General features: G+C 39.8%; 1 protein-coding gene across 2 annotated transcripts in view; it reads right to left on the reverse strand.

The window, feature by feature from the left end:
• Positions 1 to 24713, reverse strand: part of CalpC (calpain-C) — a 459003-nt gene that overhangs the window by 201985 nt on the left and 232305 nt on the right. For both annotated transcript variants that reach the window (XM_067135487.2, XM_067135486.2), the window contains exon 3: positions 16980 to 17049. In XM_067135487.2, the coding sequence (XP_066991588.1) occupies positions 16980 to 17049 (70 nt within the window). The remainder of the gene's footprint in view (positions 1 to 16979; positions 17050 to 24713) is intronic.

Here is a 24713-nt window from a genome sequence, read left to right on the forward strand (position 1 = left end):
TATAAACTTCGTCAGATATTACCATGCAAAACCACGGTACAATTAATTGGAAACATGCTTAATAACAGACTCTTTCAGGTTGTTCTAGGGAATAGGACTAGCAAGCTGAGAAGACTGAATAATGGTCTCCCTCAAGGATCAGTCTTGGCTCCTCTCCTATTCAATCTGTATGTATCAGATTTGCCACCAACGAAATATAGAAAATTTTGCTATGCTGATGATATAGCTTTAGCTACAAGTCATAGTAACCTGAAAGAAACGGAGAACATTTTAACTGATGGCCTTTCCATTCTTAGTGACTATTTTCGGAAATAGAGACTCCAACCAAACACCAGCAAAACTGAGGTGTACTGCTTTCATCTAAATATCAAAATGGCAAGCTGTACTCTCCAAGTGTCTTTTAACGGTAAGGTCCTCAGACACAGTAACTACCCAAAGTACTTAGGTATAATATTAGATCGGACACTCTCCTTCAGGTAACATCTAGTACATCTAGTAAATACAGCAATAATGATTAGGAGTCGTAACAACATTCTGCAGAAGTTGTGTGGTACAATCTGGGGGTGCTTCTGCAACTACCTTGAGATGTTCTGCCCTGGGTTTAGTTTTCTCTGCGGCAGAATATTGTGCTCCTGTGTGGATATACAGCTGCCATGTGAAACTTGTGGACACTCAACAACACAATGAGGATTATTTCAGGCGTAATAAGATCAACTCCTACCCACTGGCTTTCTGTCTTGAGCAACATCATGCCTCCTTCATTCCGTAGAGCACAAGCACTGTTGAGAGAATACTCCAAGATAAATGAGAACCCTGACTTGCCCATCCACTCCAATATTCCTAACCTTCAGAGGAACCGGTTGAAATCTAGACATCCGCCAGTTAAGTTCGCTCAGAAACTTACAGAAGACAATTTCAACCCCTATGCCCAATGGAAGGAAGAATGGATCTCTAAAACAGGTCAACATCTCTGGCCTTTCTTCCCACCTAATTTGAGGTCTGGTCAACCAAGAAGAACTTGGACCATCCTTAATAGGATTCGATGTGGTTATGGAGTCTGTGTTGCGTCCCTGTATAAATGGGGAAAGATACAATCCCCCGAGTGTGACTGTGGTACTCCTTTTCAAACCATCGAACACATTGTAAAGGAGTGTAGCAGAAGAGCCTACCCTGGAGATTGGTTTGATTTTCTAGAGGCCAATACAGAGGCTCTAGAATGGATAAAAACTTTGGACATTAAAAAATGTAATGTACTTGCTTTCCTGTTTCTGTATATATATATGTCATACGATCTGATCGCACTTCTCACGGGAAAGAACTCTTGAATGTGTGTGTGTGTGTGTGTGTGTGTGTGTGTGTGTGATGCAGTACGGTGGGCTTTTTCAGCCTCATCTTCGTATATTTCACAGGTTTAAATCGGTCAAATGATGGGGTATTTGAACCAATAACCAATAACCAATAGAAAATTCGAGTAAGGCAAAATTCGATATATGTAAACAAGCGTTTTCTTATAAAATGTCGGTTTCTTTTCAAAATCTGCACATTTTTAAATAAGTGACGACCGGGCGAGTTGGCCGTGCAGTTAGGAGCGCTCAGCCGTGAGCTCGCATCCGAGAGATAGTGGGTTGGAACCCCAAAGTCAGCAGCCCTGAAGATGGTTTTCCGTGGTTTCCCATTTTCACACCAGGCAAATGCTGGGGATGAACCTTCATTAAGGCCACGGCCGCTTCCTTCCCATTCCTAGGCTTTTCCTGTCCCATCGTCGCCATAAGACCAGGAGGTGTTAGACTAGTACCACCACAGTCACAACACATTCGCTCGGCGCTTTTCCATTTCCAGTCTGTGTGTAGAGCCAGACCGTGTAGAACTGCTGCTGGCGTATGCGTATACATCTCTAAATATTCTAACACTGTGTTTGACGTGATTGCTGTGATTTACTGTTGTAGCTCCGCACACCCCAAGATAATCCTGAATTAGTGCAGCATGTCTGACGAGAGAAGGAGAAAGTTGAGCCTTGTTTGGGATTTTTTCACTCCAATAGAAAATTCGAGTAAGGCAAAATTCGATATATGTAAACAAGCGTTTTCTTATAAAATGTCGGTTTCTTTTCAAAATCTGCACATTTTTAAATGAACGTAACCGATTCAGTGTATAAAAAGTTGTACAGCTCTTATTTTTGAATGTCAATCACAAGCTTAGTGACGCATAGACACAAAATGGCATAATTAATACTTGAAGTAAGATTCCTTCCATTTTAATGCTATAGCCTATGCCTGTATGAAAATATGACTATGAACTAGTTGACTAATTTTGGAGCGGGTGATGATTAGTATATGCTAATATAGCTATATAATAAGAACATCAAATAATTCTGCATTAAATTCAAATATTTGTATTGCGATGTAGCCTATAAACCATCCATGTGTACTTTATATTATGTAGAGCCTGTAAATAAATACGTCCAAGCTTTTAAAATCTAACCTGTGAACATATGATATTTTACAGATTTATTTAATGTTTGATGGTCTTCCTTTAGTTCCATCCACATTAGTCGATTGAGATACATGCATAGAACTAGGTGTTTACGAACACGGAACACTTAAGTAAAATCAAAAATGTGAAAAAAAATTACAGGTTCTCGTCACAGTAACTTTCCCGGAGCAGAGCAGTTTGGAGTGGTGACTAGGAAACCTTGCCACTACCCATCTCTAGTGGTTAACAGGTTAACAGGCTACTTATTGTGTAAATCACAAATTTAGACTTTGTTCTAGCGCCTGACACTCAGGTGTCATCGGCTAAGTTCGTGCATGATCGTCGTGGCAGGATATTTAGCCACACACTTCCTCTGCTTGAGCTTTTCAAAATTAAGGATTTCTACTTTTCTCGAACTCAGTGTATTGTGAATAGAATTACAGGCTCAGCGATATAATTGAATGCTCACAACGCTATTGCGTGTCCAGTTTATAATCACTTCTAATGCTACTTGGTACACATTCATTGTTCTTAACACGCTAAAGAGAAATAAGTGGCTATTATAAAACGCATACATCTACTTACACATATTCGTATTATCATATCGTTATGATGGAGGCCCATATCATATTATAGATGCAGAAGTCACATGCATATATCACTGCTTTACCTGAATGTTTCATCTTAAAATGACGATTCCATTTTCTATAATTAAAGGATAAAGAACATACTGAGCACACCAAGTTATTGTCAGGCTCGATGGCTAAATGGTTAGCGTGCTGGCCTTTGGTCACAGAGGTCCCGTGTTCGATTCCCGGCAGGGCCTGAAATTTTGACCATAATTGGTTAATTTTGCTGGCACGGGGGCTGGGTGTATGTGTCGTCTTCATCATTTCATCCTCATCACGACGCGCAGGTCACCTACGGGTGTCAAATCGAAAAACCTGCACCTGGCGAGCCGAACTTGTCCTCGGACACTCCTGGCACTAAAAGCCATACGCCATTTCATTTCACCAAGTTATTCATTACTACTTCAGACTTAAATAATACACTAGCTTCATTAATCATTTCACTCCAAATTTCTCAAAGAAAAACCTGAAGTCCACGTCTTAACAACTCTCATCTGACTACCGCAAGCTACAGATTACAGACTGAGAGAAGCATTTTTTCGCGCGGTAACTTCGGGAATACATACACTACAAGAAAGGAAATAAAGTCTTGTCTACAACTGAAGGATGTACCGGGCACACGAAGTTATTTATGACTATTTTAGAATTAAATAATACACTATCTTAATTAATCATTTTACTCCAAGATTCTCAAAGAATCAAAGGTGAGCGGGACTTGTGACTATTCGATGTGTTCGTCACTAAGAGCCGAGTGACAGCGAATATAGCCGATGACGGCTCCTGAGTGTCAGTCGCTAGACGCAAGTCAAATTTAGCCAGGGAAATATTCAGGCGCTGAAGTATAAGTTACCAGCTTTCAACCGATGGTACGTGAGGTGGTGTTTGTTGATGCGCGAAGAGAAGTTAGGGAGGAATTAAAACATGAATAGAGCCTGTCATCTAGTGAGTTATGTTTAAGACTTCGAAATTTTAGACCATTTATACAACTGTTATATTTACATCAGCTGTGCAAATTTCGAGATCTCAATTCTAGCCTGCCATCTTACGACAACTGAGCAAACTATTTAGGGCCTAAGACTCTTTTGAAACTCTAGTTACTGCTAACTTACTGCTTAACGTTCTAACGGACTCTTGTCTCTTCCGATAAATAGGTTTTTTTTTTTCGTTTGTTGTTGTTCTTACAGTTACATTTGCGTAACTGTTGAGGTATGTGTTCAGAAATGGATAGGTGGTTACTACATACTTCTGCTAAAAGATCCAGAACAGGTAACATACCAAGATAAGATCACATATGAATGTTAGCAACAGAGAGTGCAGAAGAGGGGAGGCAGGGGGCTCTTACTAGCCCTAGCACCTCCAAACGACACTTACCCTTCTAGGGTCACGAAAGATCGTCAATCACAGGTCCAGTCCGGTTATTTATCATATGAATTTACTCATACGGATGAGGAAAGTACCTAATTGCTTTTCATCATATTACTCAGTACTTTAACGTAGTAACAGTAAGAAACAACAACAGCAAAAACAATTTATCGGAAGAGACAAGGGGATCAATATGAGAAACACCGGCGTAACTCACACAGAATACACGCATATGCTCGGTGAAAACGACAAGCGTATGAACCCAGTCGGTGTGCATACAGTATCAGAAACCCTTAAATAATAATAATGTTATTTGCTTTACGTCCCACTAACTACTTTTACGGTCTTCGGAGACGTCGAGGTGCCGGGATTTAGTCCCGCAGGAGTTCTTTTACGTGCCAGTAAATCTACCGACACGAGGCTGTCGTATTTGAGCACCTTCAAATACCACCGGACTGAACCAGGATCGAACCTGCCAAGTTGGGGTTAGAAGGCCAGCGCCTTGACCGTCTGAGCCTCTCAGCCCGGCATCAGAAACCCTAACCCCACAATGACCTGCTTTAGATGAGCTGGGGTTTATATGTTAATACTTAATACTAGAAAACAAGAAATCTACACGTGAACACATTCTTCTATCGAACTCTGATATTCAGTGACCTTGGTAGAAATGCTTATTAGTTCCACCTGCTACTTCAAGGCCGATCACTTGGACTGTGCGATATCATAAATCATCGACAAGCACTCATTTTTTTTCTTTTTTAACATTAAACAATGTCATAAGGACTATTACTGTAGCTTGGAGGTCACTCGAAACTATGTGTCCATTCTGTAATAGCGAAGTGTGTTGGAAATAGAATACAAGCAAGAATAGAGTTCACACAACTGTATGGAACAGTGATGTTCACCAATAGCTTGCGAATGTCTCACAAAGGAACCTTCCGGAATGAGGAATCGTTTTACCGAGTATGATCCAGGACATCTCATACAGAATGTCAACATAGCTACGTCTACATATCATAACCCTATTCTTTGATTATTTGATCCTATTTCCGCGGCAATCAGCTGTTGCAGGAAGGAAACGTAGTATTTTCCAACTTCCTGCAACGACCTGCAGCTTAGGCTTATACTGTGTGTGGCTGTCTCAATACTTACCTCCACCTCCACACAGAACACATCACACTGTCAACCATCACAGAAACACGAGAAAGTGAATACATCCCTCCAACAGGATTGGGGTCAGCAAGGGCAGTCAGCTATAAAACAGGGGCAAGTCGAAATGTGCAACAGTTCGCACCCGCAACCCCAAGCGTAGAAGAAGAAAAGTGGACGTGCTGTGTACAGGCGCGTCCACAAGATTTATGGCGTAAAATACCGTACGTCTTTACGGCAGAAATGAAATAGATCGAATTAGATGCAAAAGTAATATTTATCGAATATTATTTTAACATTACTATGACTAAATTACTATAACTATTACTGAGCAGATGGTGGACTCACAATAATATGTCGCAGTCCTACTATTTTCTGGTATTAAAACCTAATTTAAAGAAATGATTTGTCACCGATAATGAAATTCAATTTTCGAAGGCCAGTTCTAACAAAGAAACGTGACTTGTGCTGATACAGTGTTCTTAATAAGTAATGATATTGTGAATCATCAGCACTATTTTAAAGTATGGCTCTGCCATTTTATGAAGATTAAACACAAACTAAAATAATATTGTTTTAGCGTAGCTTACTGGGCAAGCACAGCAAGATCCATGCCGATTTAAACAAATGATGGTTGTAGAACAATCATTACGTGGAAACCAATCTAAATGCCAGATTCTGTTGTGAGTGTTGTGACAGTAACCGGGAAAACTGTCGCCACATGTCTTAACGAACAGTAAAAATTCCATTTAAAATATTTCTTATAACGAGAGAAACATGTACATTTGACCTCAGAATTGCATATTACATTTCAATACAGTTAAAAGATGGAAAGCTTGAAATTTTGGCTGTATCGTAAAAAAGTCGACCGGACGCTCACAACGTACTACAAAAAATGCAGGAAATGTCCAGCGAAATCCAGACATCTGATCGCCCTAATTATGTTACTATTTTCATAAAAAATGAAAAAAGAAAATATAAAATGAACACTGGATATCAACGAACAGCACGGATTGTATAGCACAACAATCAAATAAGGAAACATTACAGCCATCTGAAATCTCCTATACACCAGAGCGCTTGTCAGAATTCTTCTAAATACTTAACACTGATTGACGGAAGAGGAAGCATGGCTCCTGAAAGCACCCAAATTTTGGAAGAATGAATCAATAACTTTACTCTCCGCTACTACAGGACATGCATGCTGAAAGTGAAATTACCTCCATTAACTTCATGCAATATATTCATAACTGAAATTCTCTCTACAGCGTAATCAATCATATATGGTTACGCACCCACACATAATACAGTCACAATCCACGTAGAGCCTACGTCATTCAATGCGATGGACATCAAACTTCTCGGTTGATGTTAGGTGCATCAAAAAATTGCACTGCAGGTCTACATAATATCATCATCGTCATCATAATAAAATACATAATAATAATAATAATAATAATAATAATAATAATAATAATAATAATAATAATAATAATAATAAAAGTAGTGCAAAATATCATTTTCGAATTTTTATGTCCCAGGCATTATTATCCTACAAGTAATAGAGATATTCGTGGTTATTATTTTCAGAGACTTCCAAGTGTATGCCCCAACCCTTGTTCAGTTACTCTACGGCAGGGCCTCTCAGGGTGCATGCACCAGTGCATTGCACTGTGCACGGTGCAAAAGACGACTTCGCTGGGCTGACCGGAGTGCAGACCCGCACTCCTCGATTTGGAGCAATAGCGCTGTCTCTCTCTTTTCCCACGCCTGTCTCCCTCGTTCCGCCTGTCTCCCTCTTCCTCACTTGCTCTGTAGCGCTCCAAATCCGAGCCGAGTTGAGCCGAGCTTAGCCGAGACGACGCGCTGGTCCGAGTCGAGCCGAGCCGAGCCGAGTGGGACCGATGCACTGTGCACAGGACCTCTGCGCCTCAGTTTGCACACGTGAGATTTTAGGCGTTTGAGAGGCCCTGCTCTACGGTGTCGGGTATGAAGTAAGATAAATCTTTGTAGAGGGCTTTAACGACCGGATACCCTTTCCGACGTCAACCTCATCAGAGGAGTTAATGAGATGAAATGAAATGACGTGATATAAGGTAGCAGGAAGGGAGAGAGTGAACGCCGGTACCGGCACATAGTCTACTCCTGAAGAATAGCATCAAGGGGTTTGCTCAAGCTGTAACCTCACCATCCGATGGACGAATCACCATCAACAGCATCATATACCCACACTCCTTAACAAAACTGGGGAGAGGTTTGGAATTGAATCAAGCTTTTTGGAAAGCAATGTAGTGATTATATATTTTATACCACCACCTCTTCTAGCCTGCCGGCCAACATTCTGATGGTGAACATTTTTTCGACCAACGAGACTCGAACCGGATAACGATGGTGTCAGACCTTACCGATCATGGCCACCAGGCGGATTTATACACTTCCATATATATCCAGAAATACTTGATTATATCTGAAACGTGTATAAAACAACAATTATAGAAAAATCTTTGTTTTCAATCTTTTTAGTCAGATACTGTTTTTTTTACGATACGACCCACATCTGGTCTACAAACACGCAATGATAAATACATCCTTCTATATAAGGGCGGGGTCAGGAAGGGTAGCCGACCGTAAAACCGGGCCAAACGCACGCTAGGTGCCGAATCCAATAAATTCCAAAAGAAAAGACCAGAATGAAGAAGAATACCATCCATTACCTGTTCATATAGCCTAAGCTATTTTGGTGTGGACAGCCTGAGTTATTAATATTCCGATAGATTAGGGTGGGAACACTCTCTCTGTACCTGGTCCAGTTCTGTCGCGCGAGCAAATGAGGAAGCGGAAAACAAGGAGCCTCGAGAGAGTCAGCTACTGTTTCCCATTAGAGAAAGCATAATTAATTCTTGTCGTCTACATCTTAAATAATACACATCCTTAAGGGTATAGCTACAGTCATGTTGACAATCTGACGTGGAAGGGTGGTTCATAGTTCTTAACCGTACAGGCATCGTTAGCGGTAATGGCTCGATATAAACGTAGCAACAGTTCACCTGGTCCTTCTTAATGCATGGCTTCGGAGGTTAAAAAGGTGCGCTGAGGTGTCATTATGTTGCTGCTTCCAGCACAGTGGGAGATTTAAGTTTTAGAAATTAAAACATTATTAAAGAAAGTACACGTACAATTCGTTTTGAACAAGACAGAATAAATTAACAATCCATATCCTTTTTTTTTTTTTGCTAGGGGCTTTACGTCGCACCGACACAGATAGGTCTTATGGCGACGATGGGATAGGAAAGGCCTAGGAGTTGGAAGGAAGCGGCCGTGGCCTTAATTAAGGTACAGCCCCAGCATTTGCCTGGTGTGAAAATGGGAAACCACGGAAAACCATTTTCAGGGCTGCCGATAGTGGGATTCGAACCTACTATCTCCCGGATGCAAGCTCACAGCCGCGCGCCTCTACGCGCACGGCCAACTCGCCCGGTATCCATATCCTTTAATATTCCTGTTAGGAAGAGCGTCCGGTCGTAAAAATGCGCCAAATCCACAAGTGCTGACCGAAATAAATTGGAAAAAGGGCAGGAAGAAGTTATATGACAGTAAAACATTTTAGGAACTTCAACCATTGACATAAAATTAACAACACAAAATCTTTACAGTAAATATAAAATTGAATCTTACCTAAGATACCACAAATTATTTTTTCAAGCAGAGGTAACTGAATTTTAAATGTTAATCTTGTATGTGTAACACTTTCACATTATACAATCAAATTATTATTATTATGATTATTATTATTATTATTATTATTATTATTATTATTATTATTATTATTATTATTATTATTATTATTATTGTTCTGCTAGTGTTTTGATGGTGATGATGCTTGTTGTTTAAAGGGGCCTAGCATCTAGGTATTTTATTTCCCTCAAGTCCGCCGGCAAGCCGGTTAGGACCCCTCCTATCCGCCACCTGGGACGCGTCACGCGGGAGTATCACCTCTCCCCCTGCTACGCCAGCGTAGTAGGTTCGTGGTATTTTATCATGTGACATAATGGAGTATTAAGAAAGGTTTTGGAAAGAACAATGCTGACAAGATAATATATGTTACTACTAGCCGATGTCTCTAAATATGACTTACAGGATTTTTGATAAAAAGGTATGAAACAAGGAAAAAGGATTGTAATTTTATTTCCATCGAGAAACTGCCTGGAAGCTGATCAACCAGATGACGAAGGGGAAGAGATATGAATGGCAGGTTTTACAATTTCCCTTCATATTTAATTCATGTTCTCATCCATTGGCCGGTCAGTTAACCAACTATGAGGGCCCATATTGTTCTAATTGACGCTCTCCTCTTCAACCATGTTGTACGAGAAACAATGAACACTTGCTCACTTACAGTAATCCTTCACCGTTCCCCGGAAGTGACCAGCTACCATAGTTTCATAATAGTTATAAGATCCAATATAAATTGTACGTTGATCCGCTTTCTCCTGTCAGTCGTAAAATGAGAGCATATTCTGTGTACACCTGACGTCATCGGAACTCGGAGTAAAAGCTGGCATAGTATACGTACAAAATATACTGCAATCAATGAGATAATGTGTGTTCTACAAATATAGGCTATCTGATGTCACTTGTAGGTTGCAGTGTATGGGAGAGACTTTTTTCTCCTGCTAGATGATTAACGTCGTACAAAGACTGGTAGGTACGGTACGTGCAGAACTTCAAAGTTTTGAAATGAGAAAGGTCATATTTTGATTTGCACATTTAGCATTTTGTAGCGTTCATACATCAGTTTATTTATTTAACGTATGACTAGAGACACAGTGTCTGTCTTAGGTAGGATCTACACTTCTATACACTGTACGTATATCTAAATTTTGGATGTAATCTATAATTTCTGGGGTCCCTAGAGCGAAGCCACTAGCACTGCCATTATACTTTGTCTTACAATCAGTAATGATGTGCTGGATCGCCTTTTGTGCAGCACCGCAGCCACACTATTTAGCGTGTTACAGATTGAGTTTTCTGGTAAATGAGCAATGTTTTTGACAATATTACTGTGAAATTACAATCGCACTGGCATGGTGGTAATACTAAAAAATGCACTGGATCCTGTGCGATCCCCGAAACAATGCGATATGATCACCACTTGGATGGGTAGCCCACGAGCTTTTGGCTAAAAGATTAGTGGAAAAGGAACTGTCTCCGTAGCGCAAGTAAATTCCAGCTCAAGCCTAGTCGGGCGCTGATTAGGTCGCCAAAGTCCAACTTTAGATGACGCACATGCCTTTTGGAATAGTAATAGAAGACCTTAGATGTTAGGCCCCTTTAAACAACAAGCATCAGTTGTGTCGTTTGTTCTTATTTCTGCCTTCTTTGGGCACTTGCATTTTTTTGGTGTGTACATGTTCCCTTAGCAAAGCCTTGTTTATCCTTGATCTCGGGCGCCATGCTTGCGCGTCCCTCCTTTTCCTTGATCTTTGGTTCGGCCATATTTTATTTTTGAGTTCGTTGGAAACCATTGTTGCGTGGCATCTCATTGAATGGCCGTGTGTCGCGATGTGTAAAGACTCGTCCTGTCTATATGAATATCAAATAATTTATTACTTTGAGCTGAGCTCTGCGTTACGGATGTATTCTATTTTCTTCCTAAGGTAACAATTTATTTTGTTATTTTCTGATTAATTGTATTTTATGTATGGTTGAACCTGTTGGCTGGATCACATTATGGGTAGGCACGATGCTATGACTACAGTGAATAGGTTTATTAAGCTTATGTATTATTTCCATCAGGGCCTGTTTTCGTTTGTTATTTTTCTTATTTTATTTCTTCCTGATTTTCGTGTGACCATTTACTATTTTGATTTACTAATTATATAATGAGCTCTTTTGTTTTCTACTCGGCGTTATTATTGTAGGAGTAGGATGGGTAGACTCTAAAATGTTATCCTTTTGATTTAATAGGCTCAAGTTCAGTTCATAACTTCGTCTCTGGTCATTTTCGACCAGTCCGCGCGAACATGATAGGTAAGTATTTATTGATCATCCCGTTACCTCTGTTTGATTTGAGCTTCCACTGTTGTTTTAATTTTTTTTGTTTTCATTTTTCGATATCATTCTGCCTGTATATGTGTTGTGTGTTTTCCGGTTATTTATTCCTCGGTACTTATCGTGCCCAGACCTGCCGCGGGCATGCGAGATGAATAACATGGGGCTGGTCTACACAACAACATATCGTATTCATCGTAGGAAACTTCAGGATCGCAAGGGGGTGCACTTATTATCTGGAAAAACCAGTGTAGGGGCAAGACACCCCTAGCACTCCTAGGGGAGGGTGTGAAATGTAAGAAAAGATCAGAAAACGACCGAAAATAGTGTCGAATCCATAGTTTTCGGGGTCGCTGAGAGGAACTATGATATTCTGGATGCCGTTTAAGTCATAGTTCAGCCCTAGTCGGCGTGGAGGTCGAGAAGAGGTGAAAAAACCGTCCAAAATGACGGAGATTATGTATGTATGACTATATGGCAAGCATACTGAGGGATAAGACACCACTAGCAACCCTAGGGGCAGGGACGGGGAACGGTGAATTCAAAAATAATAGAAAACGACCCATATTAATGTAGAATGCATAGTTGTTGGCGTCAATGAGATAAACAATGACACTCCGGACGTCGTTTCCGTCCAAGTTCAGCTCCTACAGACATGAGGTGCGGGAAGGGGTGAAAATTAAGATTGACGTCAGGAAGGACATCTCCCCATAAAACTGGGCCAAATCGCCATGCGTGGCACGGATCGCTACACATCCTCACCAAGTTGTCATAGGAGAAACATCAATAAACAAAAACAGTAGCGGCGATTGGGAATTAACAGTGGGGGGGGGGGGGAATGTACAGACAACAAAAAGTACATGGGTTAGTGGGATATAGCTGGCGGGGGGAGGGAGGAAGACGGCGTGGTGTATCCATGTAAACTGAAAAAAAAACTCCAAAGTGGGAATTATTAAGCTCTCTGAGCTAATTTCCACAGAGAGGTAAATGTTTTACCAACTTAAGTGTGACAACAATTTGAGATTTTGATTCAATAATAGACTATACAATAAAAATTTCACCAAAGGAACAATATATTCATCTATTACAATTAAATAGAAGTACGGCGTGATTATGCAATTAAAATCATTTAGTATTTGACTAGGCATATACACTAAGAAACTAATAGACAGTAAAGAGACTCTAGACCAGGGCCTCTCAGGGTGCATGCGCGTGGTGCATGCACTGTGCACGGTGCAAAAGACGACTTCGCTTGGTTGACCAGAGTGCAGCCCCCCACTCCTCGATTTGGAGCAATAGCGCTAACTCTCTCTTTCCTCACGCCTGTCTCGCTCGCTCCGCCTGTCTCCCTCTCCCCCACTTGCGCCGTAGCGCTCCAAATCCGGGCTGAGTTGAGCCGAGTATAGCCGAGTAGAGCCGAGCATAGCCGAGTAGCCCAGAGACGAAGCGTTGATCCGAGCCATACCGAGCGGCACCGAGCGGCACCGATGCACAGTGCACGGAGCTCTTGCGCCTCGCTCTGCACGCGTGAGATTTTGGGCGTTTGAGAGGCCCTGCTCTAGACGGACGAATGTGCGCGGCAAGTCGGTGAATCATACCTCAGTGTCCATGATCTTGGCAAAAAATGATATACCCCTGGTACCCTTTCTCACAGCATATGCAAGGTCCCCACTACTTGCTGTGGCGCTATGCAAATCAGTTAGCCGCGACGAGTGACATTTTGTGCGTATTTCCGCTAATAATTAACGAAAATAAAGTAAAGAATTAGCTGATAAGAAAACAGGGCTTGTACAAAGTGCTTTTATAAAAAAAAACTTACTCATATATTCTTAGTTTAAGATGGCTAAAATGGAATAATTTTTCTCCACAAAGTGGGGGGCAACTGCCCCCCCCCCCTCGCCACCCTTTGTCGCCGCTACTGAGCAAAAAGAAAGAAAGGCCTAGTTTGAATGTTTTAAAGTAATGGAGGGACTGAAAGCGAGTACTATTTGAAGAAGTACAACTAGTACGGCTTGGCAATCATAAGGTAAAAAAAAAAGGAATCGGTTCGATTCTTCTAAGAATAAACGAAAGAAAGAGAACGGCCATGGAGGCCATGAGAATGGCTACCTAGGCTTCACGAACTTTATACCGCCGGGATCAGAAAAGAACAAGGGTTAACTGCGGGAAGTTGGATAGGAAACGAAACCCGTCACATATCTTTTCCTTTACCTACGGCGATATTAAAGGTGTTAAATCATACATTTTATGATAGTTATTTATGAGCACAGTAGAAAGAATATCTACTGTATTTGTCACAAGAGGGTGAAACAATTCCGTATGTAAACTGCTGGCTATGTTTCATAAGTGGCGCGAATCCAATAAGGCACTGCCCAGCTGGCAAATGAAGCACGTTTGCATACGTTACATTTTCTCGAGAAGTACTTATCCAATTTTCAAAATAATCACGGTCCAGAATTTGTAATGTTTGTACATTTTAGGCTATGTGTAGATAACCGAGTAATACTATTTTTTAAAAAAAACATAAGATCTTGACGCCATGAAAAAGTTATTTAAGTCCGATTATGAGCCCCTTGGTACCATTACTGAAAATAAAAACAGAATATCGATATCTTGAACGGTTCACGAGTTATTTGAGATGGACAGCTTAGCTGAATAAGCCTGGACAACGAGCGGCTTGAGTGCAAGAGACGACGTTGTGTGTTCATGAAAAACTGTATAGTTATTTTGACACTACAGGGGATAGTCATCAACACTGAAAAAAAAAACTGTTTTCAAGCAGACTCAATTAAAACATTATAAAGATAAGGGCTTGATATTATACATTGGTTTGCCGCTAAAACCAATAAACACACTCTTTGAGCATCAAGTAAACAAGTAATGTGTACAAAATATGAATCATTTCTCTTGTTAAGAGCTTCATATGTCCATGTGCTGGATGGGACGGGCAGCAGGCAGGACAGTCCGTGCTTCACTACAGGATAGGACGGGAAGCTCTTAGCGTATGGAGCGGGTAGGATTGGATGGGGTCATGGGACGGGTTTGCAGAGCTCCAATTGGACGTGACTACAGTAAGCCACATCACGAACCGCAAGCAATTATTATTATTATTATTATTATTATTATTATTATTATTATTATTATTATTATTATTATTATTATTATTATTATTATTATTATTATTATTATTGAAGTATTTAATGGGTGCATTCTCCTGGCACGATAGTATAGCCTACTACGTGAGATTAAATCACGGTACAGCAAAGCTACTGCAGTGAGCATGCAGTTGCGATCAGCAGTATTCTGTAAGAAAGGAGTCCTCTCCCAGAAGAAACTAGCTTTACATCAATCCGTTTTCAGATCAACTTTACTAAAGCTGGATGTCAATGAAGAGAAGTTTCCCTTTTTTTTTTTTTTTTTTTTTTTTTTACGTCGCACCGACACAGATAGGTCTTATGGCGACGATGGGATAGGAAAGGGCTAGGAAGTGGAAGGAAGCGGCCGTGGCCTTAATTAAGGTACATCCCAGGCATTTGCCTGGTGTGAAAATGGGAAACCACGGAAAACCATCTTCAGGGCTGCCGACAGTGGGGCTCGAACCCACTATCTCCCGATTACTGGATACTGGCCACACTTAAGCGACTGCAGCTATCAAGCTCGGTAGTTTCCCATTTTAGAGCGCACTTTAAAAAAGTCCGGTTTTGATAACAAGAAATCTTCTACTGCAGTTTTAGGTGAATGCTGATATTGTGATCGTAGAATGGGACCTCCAGTACTCTAGGTGGAATCCGAACCATTGGGACACGACTCTTCATCTCAAAAATCTAACGTGCATTGAACGCGATTTGAAGTGCGGCCATTTTGCTGAGAAACGAACGAATGTCACTAATTCACGCTCCTAGAACCAGTTTTCTTTGTTGGCATAGTGCAGTATACTCAGAAAGAGGTAGTTTCAGCACGCCAAGGTTGCCAAATTACGAGCTTACTTCTGAACGACGTTATGGAAATCGTACGCCAAGCAGACACAAATCCTTCGTGATCAGCCCTCTACCTGGAGGTGCAAAAACTAGGAAAGGTACATAAAATTTCGAAAGGCACTAGGATTCTTTAATTTTCTTTCAGCTTGTAATAGTCGTAAATCTCTTACGTGGAGATGGAAGAGATTGCTTCTTTGTAGTAATTAGAGCACTTAAACGAGGTCTCGTTTAAGTAAGCAGGCTGAGCGGCAGCTGTCTACTTCCAGGAACACCCCGTAAAAATATCCACAAGACTGTAATTTGTGAAGAAATAAACATGAAAAATATGTGGCTGTGTTCTGGACAGAATCTTTCTCGTTGACTTTGTGCATCAGTATCTTTTGTGTCTCGGCTTCTTCATAAGACAGACAGAACAAAAACATGACTTTGGTATGTTAGGTATCCACAGTTCACACACTAACTCCTGAGTCTCGGTAGAGACAAAGAGAAGTGGGGTGGCAAGAAAGTGGACTACGAAATCGTGTACACATTGACGATAACACATCAACCACATTTAAATCTAGACATATTTTTAAAAAGCTCTGAGAACTTATATTTTTATTTATACCACAGTACCGGGATGTTAAAATTCTAATTTCAAATAAATGTCTAGAGGAAGTGTCACTCTTGTCACATGATGATGGTGAGCGTCTTATTATATCTTCTTGCACGGTGTCCGATGGACCGGGTTGTTTGGGAACAAATTCTTCTTTTGACAAGTTCTTGCTTTATTACGTTTTCCTTTGCTGACGTTTTATCGTTGCTCTATCTTAGATCAGCTTCCATCGATAATGGGATAGGAAAGGGAGAAGAAAGAAGAACGAAGTGGTCGTGACCTAGATGTGTCTAATAGCTGTAGTTGATGCTGGATGTTTAGTCCCACATGAGTAAGGAAGTCCGTATACGACAAAGATAAGGGTTATTTTCTGACACTTTGTTTATCTAGAGTGTTTTGGTATGCTTTTATTTATATAAGTCTGATCTCTTTTCTATGTGCTTGGAATAAAACATTCACCTCAGTAAGACTATCTTTCTAATTTACATCTTAAATAAAAGTTATTGCAAAAACAGCAGCACCATTTGCCGCGCAGCACTTTATGGAAGGCTCTGCAAGGGCCCGCACGGTTCGCGAAACTTGCGAGCTATCGAGAATACGGAAAGTATGACGAGAAAAGGTTTGAAAACTTTCCTTGATTTAATGTTCAACAATTACCACAAATATGAAAATGTACCTCATAAATTGCTGCTTACAAAACTATATTTGGAGCAATGTAGTGAATAATGAATTGTGTGAACTTACCCATCTTTCCGGGAACGATGTCAAACTGTGCAGGAGCATCGTGAACGAACACAGGTCTACTTGACAATTCCTGCAACAAAAAAGTAAAATTGTCACATTCCTTAACATATTAATGTTACAAAACGAAAAAACAAATTATTACATTTTTTTAATTCGACAATTATATACTTGTCATGAAGACACAGAGCAGGTTGCAATATGGATCTCGTTAACCAGTAAAACATTCGGCTAGATTTACATCGGCCAGTTAATATTAAAAATGATCAGGAAGCCATGCAGAAGTAGTTGCAGACTGCCTGTAATATAGTTTATTCCGCACTATGGCGAAATTGGCTTGCTTCCTGACTCAAAAGTCTACGAAAAATGACACTTCACGGTACATTAGTTCCTTTCCAGACATTTATTAGAAATTGTCTTCGATTGGCTGAGGTCCGGATGACACTAATGTAAAACGGATAGTCGGAGAGATAATGAATCAGCGAACACCAACCTTGAATTATTTCTCCGCCTGACTGCAGCACTGTTATTGCTTTTTAAAAATGGAGTCTCAGCATTCCCTGCTCAAGTAATCTGCCACCATGGCCGTCTTGACCTGTTTAGATTAATCTATTTCCGACAGATACCTGATATTATACAGGTCGTATTATCTTCATTAATCCAGGACAGGAATACCATGTTTACGACTTCGTTAACTTAGTAACTTTGACACTGCTTCAAATAACAATCATTTTGATGTTTTATTGCCATATAACTCCATGTACGCACCTATCATATCTTTCATAGCAACACATACAACAAAGTAAAAAAGGTCTCTGCACGAGTCAAATATGGATGATTTGGATGGCGCCATGTCAAAAGTATATCTAATAAAATAATTTAAAATAAGTATATTAGCCAACGTATTGAATAAAATATTGTACGCAACAGCCACTAAAGTGATAAGTTTACCCTATTCCTTTCGAAATTCCGTCCGACTCGCAGGCTCGTGCGTAAACATCTCACTCGTAACGTAAAACATCGCTTTCCGTTGCCGTTGCGTAAATATTACAATGAATACTTGTTCAGGAAACTTCACTGAGTGTGAAGAAGGTGTGAACAAGTGGTACATGAAACGGCCTATTTTACCATACCAACTTTCGACTGAAAGTGAATATACGCGTATGTTCCATTATTATATTCAGTTAACATCCCTTCAATTGCTATTTTGTAACCGGCCCTCTTCTTGATACAATTGACTTTTTATGCTCCTAAATATTCTCATGCAACATGTATAAATAGACAGCTTCACTTTTTTAAAAAATTATCTGTGGTAAACTCAATATTATTTCTTAATCTGATTTTTAATCTTCAAGTATTAAACTTCAAAATAATTTTATTTTTATATCAAAATTTAATTATTTTCTCTTTCTTGTACAATATTATTAGTTCAGAGCAATATCTATCTCCTTTACTTCCTACAGAAAACATATCATGAGACTCATATCTATTAACATAACATCAGACACATATAACAACATCTAACTTCAATCATATTTATCATCTCATCACCATGGCAACACAAAACTTTTTGTTTTACATTTTTATTGCAAAGAACCATTATTTCACCTAATATTAATTTTTCCAAACATCCACATTGAAGCAACAACAATAGCAGTACAAAATCACAAAGTTGTAACAATTTACAAACAAATATACAAAAAAATCCTTTCGTCCTCCAGAATCAGAACCACTCTATAATAAACTAAACTACAGCGTATACCTGCACCATTACAATTGATCATAAGAGACACAGGGTATCGAAACGTTGCCCCGCAGGAAGTTTTTGACGGGGTGAAAGCCAACAACACGGAGTTGTTGCATTTAAACACCGTCAAATTCCACTGACTTCAGCCAAGATTTAGCCCACTAACTTGGGAACAGGGTGACGACAATAACTAACTGAATGACTGACAATGAGGTCAAGGTCATAAATAGAGCCCGGAATGGTATGCAAAAATGAAAGTGCGGAATATGTAATTAAACCTGTAATATTCATATATTATGTAATAGTATGAATGCACTAAATGTACAAACATGTTCGTATATTCCTTTTGTTATGACTTATGATATGAGACAATAAAATTGTTTTAAATATAGCTTACCTCCGTATTTTATGACTAGGCTAAGTCATCGTTGTTGCTTTAGAAAATTTTGACAGTATTAAATAAACAAATTAAAGGCATGTTCAAAATAGTTCAAATATTTAAAAATAATGGTATGCACTGTAAGTTGTGGAGTATTTTACACTGTGTATTATTGTACTTAATTTCCTGTTGCCCACATGCCCTGAAAGGGGTTGGAACACTTGCACACTAACAGTACCTGGCGAGCCAGAAGTAGGATGGTGACACTTGCACGGAGCGTCGATATTCATATAATCCGGTATTAATAGACACGTACAGTACTTCTTATAGCCCCGATTGAAGAGCTGGCCTAACTCCTCGGTGTAAATTGTGGAAATCATACTCTTGTTTTCCTCACACTATTTTTTTTTTTTTGCTACACTTTTTTTTCACGTCATTCGCCGCTTCATCCGGATTGTACACATGACTTGCCTCGCCTAAAACTACGAGTATATTAACTTTTCTTGTTATTCTTCCTTTACAGCTGGCCTGAGTGGCTCAGACGGTTAAGGTGCTAAATTTCTGAGCCCAAGTTGCCAGGCTCGATCTTGGTTCAGTCCGATGGTATTTGAAGGTGCTCAAACACGTCAGCCCCGTAGTGTCCGTAGATTCACCGGCACGTAAAAGCGGTACAAAATATCAGCACCTCGGCGTCCTCGACAACCGTAAAAGTAGTGAGTGGGACGTAAACTAGAATTAGAATTATTATTATTATTATTATTATTATTATTATTATTATTATTATTATTCCTTTACATTTCTTGAAATCTACGCGGTAGTAAGTCAGTTGATATTCATTGGTATAGTCCACAATGTACTGATGTCCGTTGTAAATTAACAAAGGCCTCCCCTTGGTGGTCTTACTGAATTCTATAGCTGTAAAACAATTATCAGCAGTTCAACACGGAACACTAGTTGTCACCAGGTATCAATAAAAGCATCTATCTATCTATCTATCTATCGCATAAGTATCCCCCTCCCCTGCTTCTGCTTTCCAACTCTCCTGGGGTCTCCGTGCAAGTGTTACTGTTAGACAAACCCATTCCAGGAATGTTTGTCGTTCCGTGCAAATGCTAACATATTCCATCTCCGGGTAAGTGTCACAACTTTCCCTGAAAATGAAACAAATAACGTTAGTAAATAAAGTTAATATAGAACCTCTTTCTATACCCCTATTAATCAACACAAGTAGTACGGTAATTTTTGTTATCGTTATGTGCAATGTGTCACAAGTACTTCTCGTTTTCCACTGTGATGTGTTGGCGCTGATCGATAAAATTCTCTTGTATGTTGAGAAGGACTGTTCAACATCGCAGGAAGTCACCGGTGCATATTTTAAAACATGCAACTAGCTGGGTGACGTAACTTCTACGGGCTGTTCTTGTTCGCCACTAATAATCTGGCAATAAGATGGAGTGCTTGAATACGCTAGATTTTCTTTCAACACTGTATGGAGTTTGTTACAAACTCCGATCAATGGAAGGCACCTAGCCATCCCAAATCTGAGAAGGATTAGTGTCTTTGTATGCAGTTGAAGCACTCGGGCCTACTGTATTTCACAGAAAAGAAGTTATAATTCCCTATTTTAAAGGCATTTTAATGCCAACTTTAGCAAATGAAATAATTTCTATATGAGATGCAATTAGCCAAGTTATTTTACTATAGTCTAAAAATTAAACGAGCTAACACATTTTTAAAATAATTACCTAGATAATTATGTACAAAAATGTGACATTCTCCACATAATATGTAATATTACTGAACATATGTAAAAATATCTAAAATGAAACACAGGTATGACAATATCAGAATCAAAAATCGCCGACATTTTTCATTTTTTTTTTTTTACAATTTGATTTACGTCACACCGACATGGCGATGAAGGGATAAGGGATATGAAAGGCCTAGGAATGGGAAGGAATCGGCCGTGGTCTTAATTGAGGCACAGGCCCAGCATTTGCCTGGTGTGGAAATGGGAAACCATGGATAACCATCTTGAGAGCTGCCGACAGTGGGGCTCGAACCCACTATCTTCCGGATAGAAGTTCACAGCTGCGCACCCCTAACCGCACGGCCAACTCCCCCGGTATTTTTCATTTTCAGTTGCCTACAAGTAAACGAATGGAATATGTGATTGCATAAGGAACCAGACCCTAGTCATCAAGCGAGACACTTCGCTAATATCGTAGAGATATTCCAAAGATTGCAGCCACGCCTGATTTTGTTCATTACAAAGAACAATGAACCCATCGAGAAACTTTGGGAGCAAGTGGCAGACAAAGAGGGAGACAGACAAGGGCAAACTACCTACGTTCACAACCAATGTCCGCTTGGTAACAGAACTCAGGACATAGCACGACACACTAACTTTAACAACTGGTTATTTAAATCCTGCTACTTGCCCTATGTGAAATATACAGATTTACTTTAAAATCAGTGCATAAATGTTACTTTAATAATGTTGGCATCCAGTTCTGTAATTACGTGGCATTTCTGGTTTTGTCAGCTGTTCAACGTCGCACTAACCTGTATAATCGTTTAGATACTCTGTGTGCTGCTTTAAATATTATTTGTCAAGGTAAAGCAAGTTAGACTCACTAACGTGTAAGTAACAGAGCATAAAGTATTTTACCAGCGAATTGTCTGTGCGGTTCGGACATGTAGCTGCTACTGTACCTTGTATTTCGGAGATAGAGGGTTCGAACTTCAACATGTTAGCTGGACGGTACCGCAATATGTTAGACATTGCCATTAGCTATCTCTCGCTGTAATGCATTTGTTAATAATAATGTCTTTCGCCTTATGGGAGACCTGTGCGTCATGATGAATTATAATATTTGAGAGGGAGATAGAGGGAGAGAGAGAGACACTCCGAGCCATCGGGATTAACCAATAGAGGTTGAAGTCCTCGACCCAGCTGGGAGTCAAAGTCGGGACGTTTCGCACCAAAGGCCAGCAAGATAACCATTTAGCCATGGAGCCGGACAATAACTCCATCAATATGCAGCATACATGGAGGAATTAATAATAATAATAATAATAATAATAATAATAATAATAATAATAATAATAATAATAATTGTCACCAAGTGTTCGTGGATCACAGAGGTGAAAGAAGGTGTGGGCTGGAATGGGTCTATCTACGAAAACATATCAGATGTAAGATGTAAGTCAAAGATTAACTTAATTTAAATCTTAAAAATAAAGGTTATATTTATTTTCAGATCTTAAATTTCAACAAAACTCTTCACTTGGTGAAATAACAAGCTTTCAGGTACATAGCCATTTTGATACAAAAATAGAAAACCCCGGGATTGGTAATTTACACATTTTTGAGCTTCAAGCTCCTAATTCACAAGTTTCCAAAGTCGCTAATGTTGCGTTAGATAGATAAGGAGAGAAATCTCCCAAAACACAATTTTCAAGAGCACTTTGCTCTCGGCCTTCCAAAGGCACTACACAATATTACACAAATATCAGAAAAGAGCTTACATGCTCTACAAATTCCACCAAGGAGGCTGCGCTCCCAAATCCTTACAGCCTACTCAAGGCCACTTTGCACAATACCTTACAATTTCTGGCCTCTCTATGCACCACCTACAATTTACAATACATTACTAATTACCTTTTAGCTTACACAGGAGTATCTACCACAGATTCTACCGGGCGAGTTGGCCGTGCGCGTAGAGGCGCGCGGCTGTGAGCTTGCATCCGGGAGATAGTAGGTTCGAATCCCACTATCGGCAGCCCTGAAAATGGTTTTCCGTGGTTTCCCATTTTCACACCAGGCAAATGCTGGGGCTGTACCTTAATTAAGGCCACGGCCGCTTCCTTCCAAGTCCTAGACCTTTCCCATCCCATCGTCGCCATAAGACCTATCTGTGTCGGTGCGACGTAAAGCCCCTAGCAAAAAAAAAAAAAAAACCACAGATTCTACTGGGCCTTCGTGAAAAGGAACAGGTTAAATTACTGGCCCAAGCTCAAAAATGTATGGAGGCGTACACTTGTGCTCCTTGAAAATCAAGTTTAAAACCCTACATGGGCTTGCGGCCCGATGATGCAGAGGCTAATCCCACACTACTAAGGTGACTAGAAGAAAAAGTTAATTTGTAATTTACAGGAGAAAAACAGTTACAAAATCGTAGTCACCTCAAGATAAATTGAAGCGGAATTCGAGAAGATAGCGCACTCTCTATCCCCGATTTACAGTTTAAGTCTTTATGAAATTTTACATTAGAAAGAAGAAGGTTTACATTTTAGAAAACAGACTGTTACATGGTTAAAGATTAGAACCTTCCCCTCAGGTCAGTTTGCGGAGATAACTACTTAGATGGAAAAACTGCTGGCCATTACCTTAGCTGATGTTCTGCCTGCCGAAGATAGAGGCCCCCACCTCCTGCCTTAAAACACACACACACACACACACACACACACACACACACACACACACACACACACACACACACACACACACACACACACACACACAGTAATTCGACGATCAATAAGACAAGTTAACTTGAAAAAGCAACAGCTTTTATACCCGAGAGGAAGCTTCGAGAAGGCTCTGGACTAAATCCGGACACACCCTCTCATTTTTATTGGCAGATAAAATAGGTACAAGAAACGTTCGATTGGCTGAAAAATAAATAAAGAAAATTTATGATTTGTTAAAAACCAACGCTGGCGGGATGAGAAGGAAGTGTTGCAAACCTTGAAGTATTAAAATTATGAAAGTTAATCCAGTTGAGAAAACCTATAAACACAAAACTTCTTTAAATTTCTAATTATTCCACTTTGCACCAGAGTGCATGCTCTCAGTTTTTTAGTAGAGACATCTATGGAGAAAAGTGCAATTTTCCTGTGATACACCAAAACAAAACAAAACAAAGAAATCCAGTCAGTTTAGTAAAATTTAAAATAACATATTCCTCTGTTATTTAGTAGTGACATCTTCTGATCAATGTCCCAACTTCATGCACTAGCTGTTTCAAGTTTCGTATGAGAGATAAGAGTTCCTTAAGGCGTTTCATTTAAATGCGCGGGGTTGAGGTGTACCTCCCGGTACAACAACAACAACACAACAACAATAATAATAATAATAATAATAATAATAATAATAATAATAATAATAATAATAATAATAATAATGAGAATATAAGATCGACCATATAGCCATCACACATCCTTTACAGAAAGAAATTCATGATATGAAAGTTCGAAGAGGAGCTAATATTGATTCTGATCACTATTTAGTGCGTATCAAAGTGAAATTTACCCCGAAAAGAATCCACTACAAGAAATCTCATCTTCAGAAGTTCGACACGAAAAAGATAAAGGAAACGAACATAAAAGAAGAATGGGAAAAGGAAAAGGCGGACACCTGGCAACAGTTCCATGACAAGATCATTACAAGAACTAAAGAGACGATTCCATTAAAGAAGAATACGAAACACCCTTAGTGGGACTCTGCATGTGAAGAAGCACTGGAAAAGCGGAAGAGAGCCTTTCAGAAATATAACTGTAAGAAGTCACTCGAGACTCAACAACATTATCTTCAGACAAGAAAGGA

This window comes from Anabrus simplex, chromosome 1, assembly GCF_040414725.1.
Source record: "Anabrus simplex isolate iqAnaSimp1 chromosome 1, ASM4041472v1, whole genome shotgun sequence".
NCBI lineage: Eukaryota > Metazoa > Arthropoda > Insecta > Orthoptera > Tettigoniidae > Anabrus > Anabrus simplex.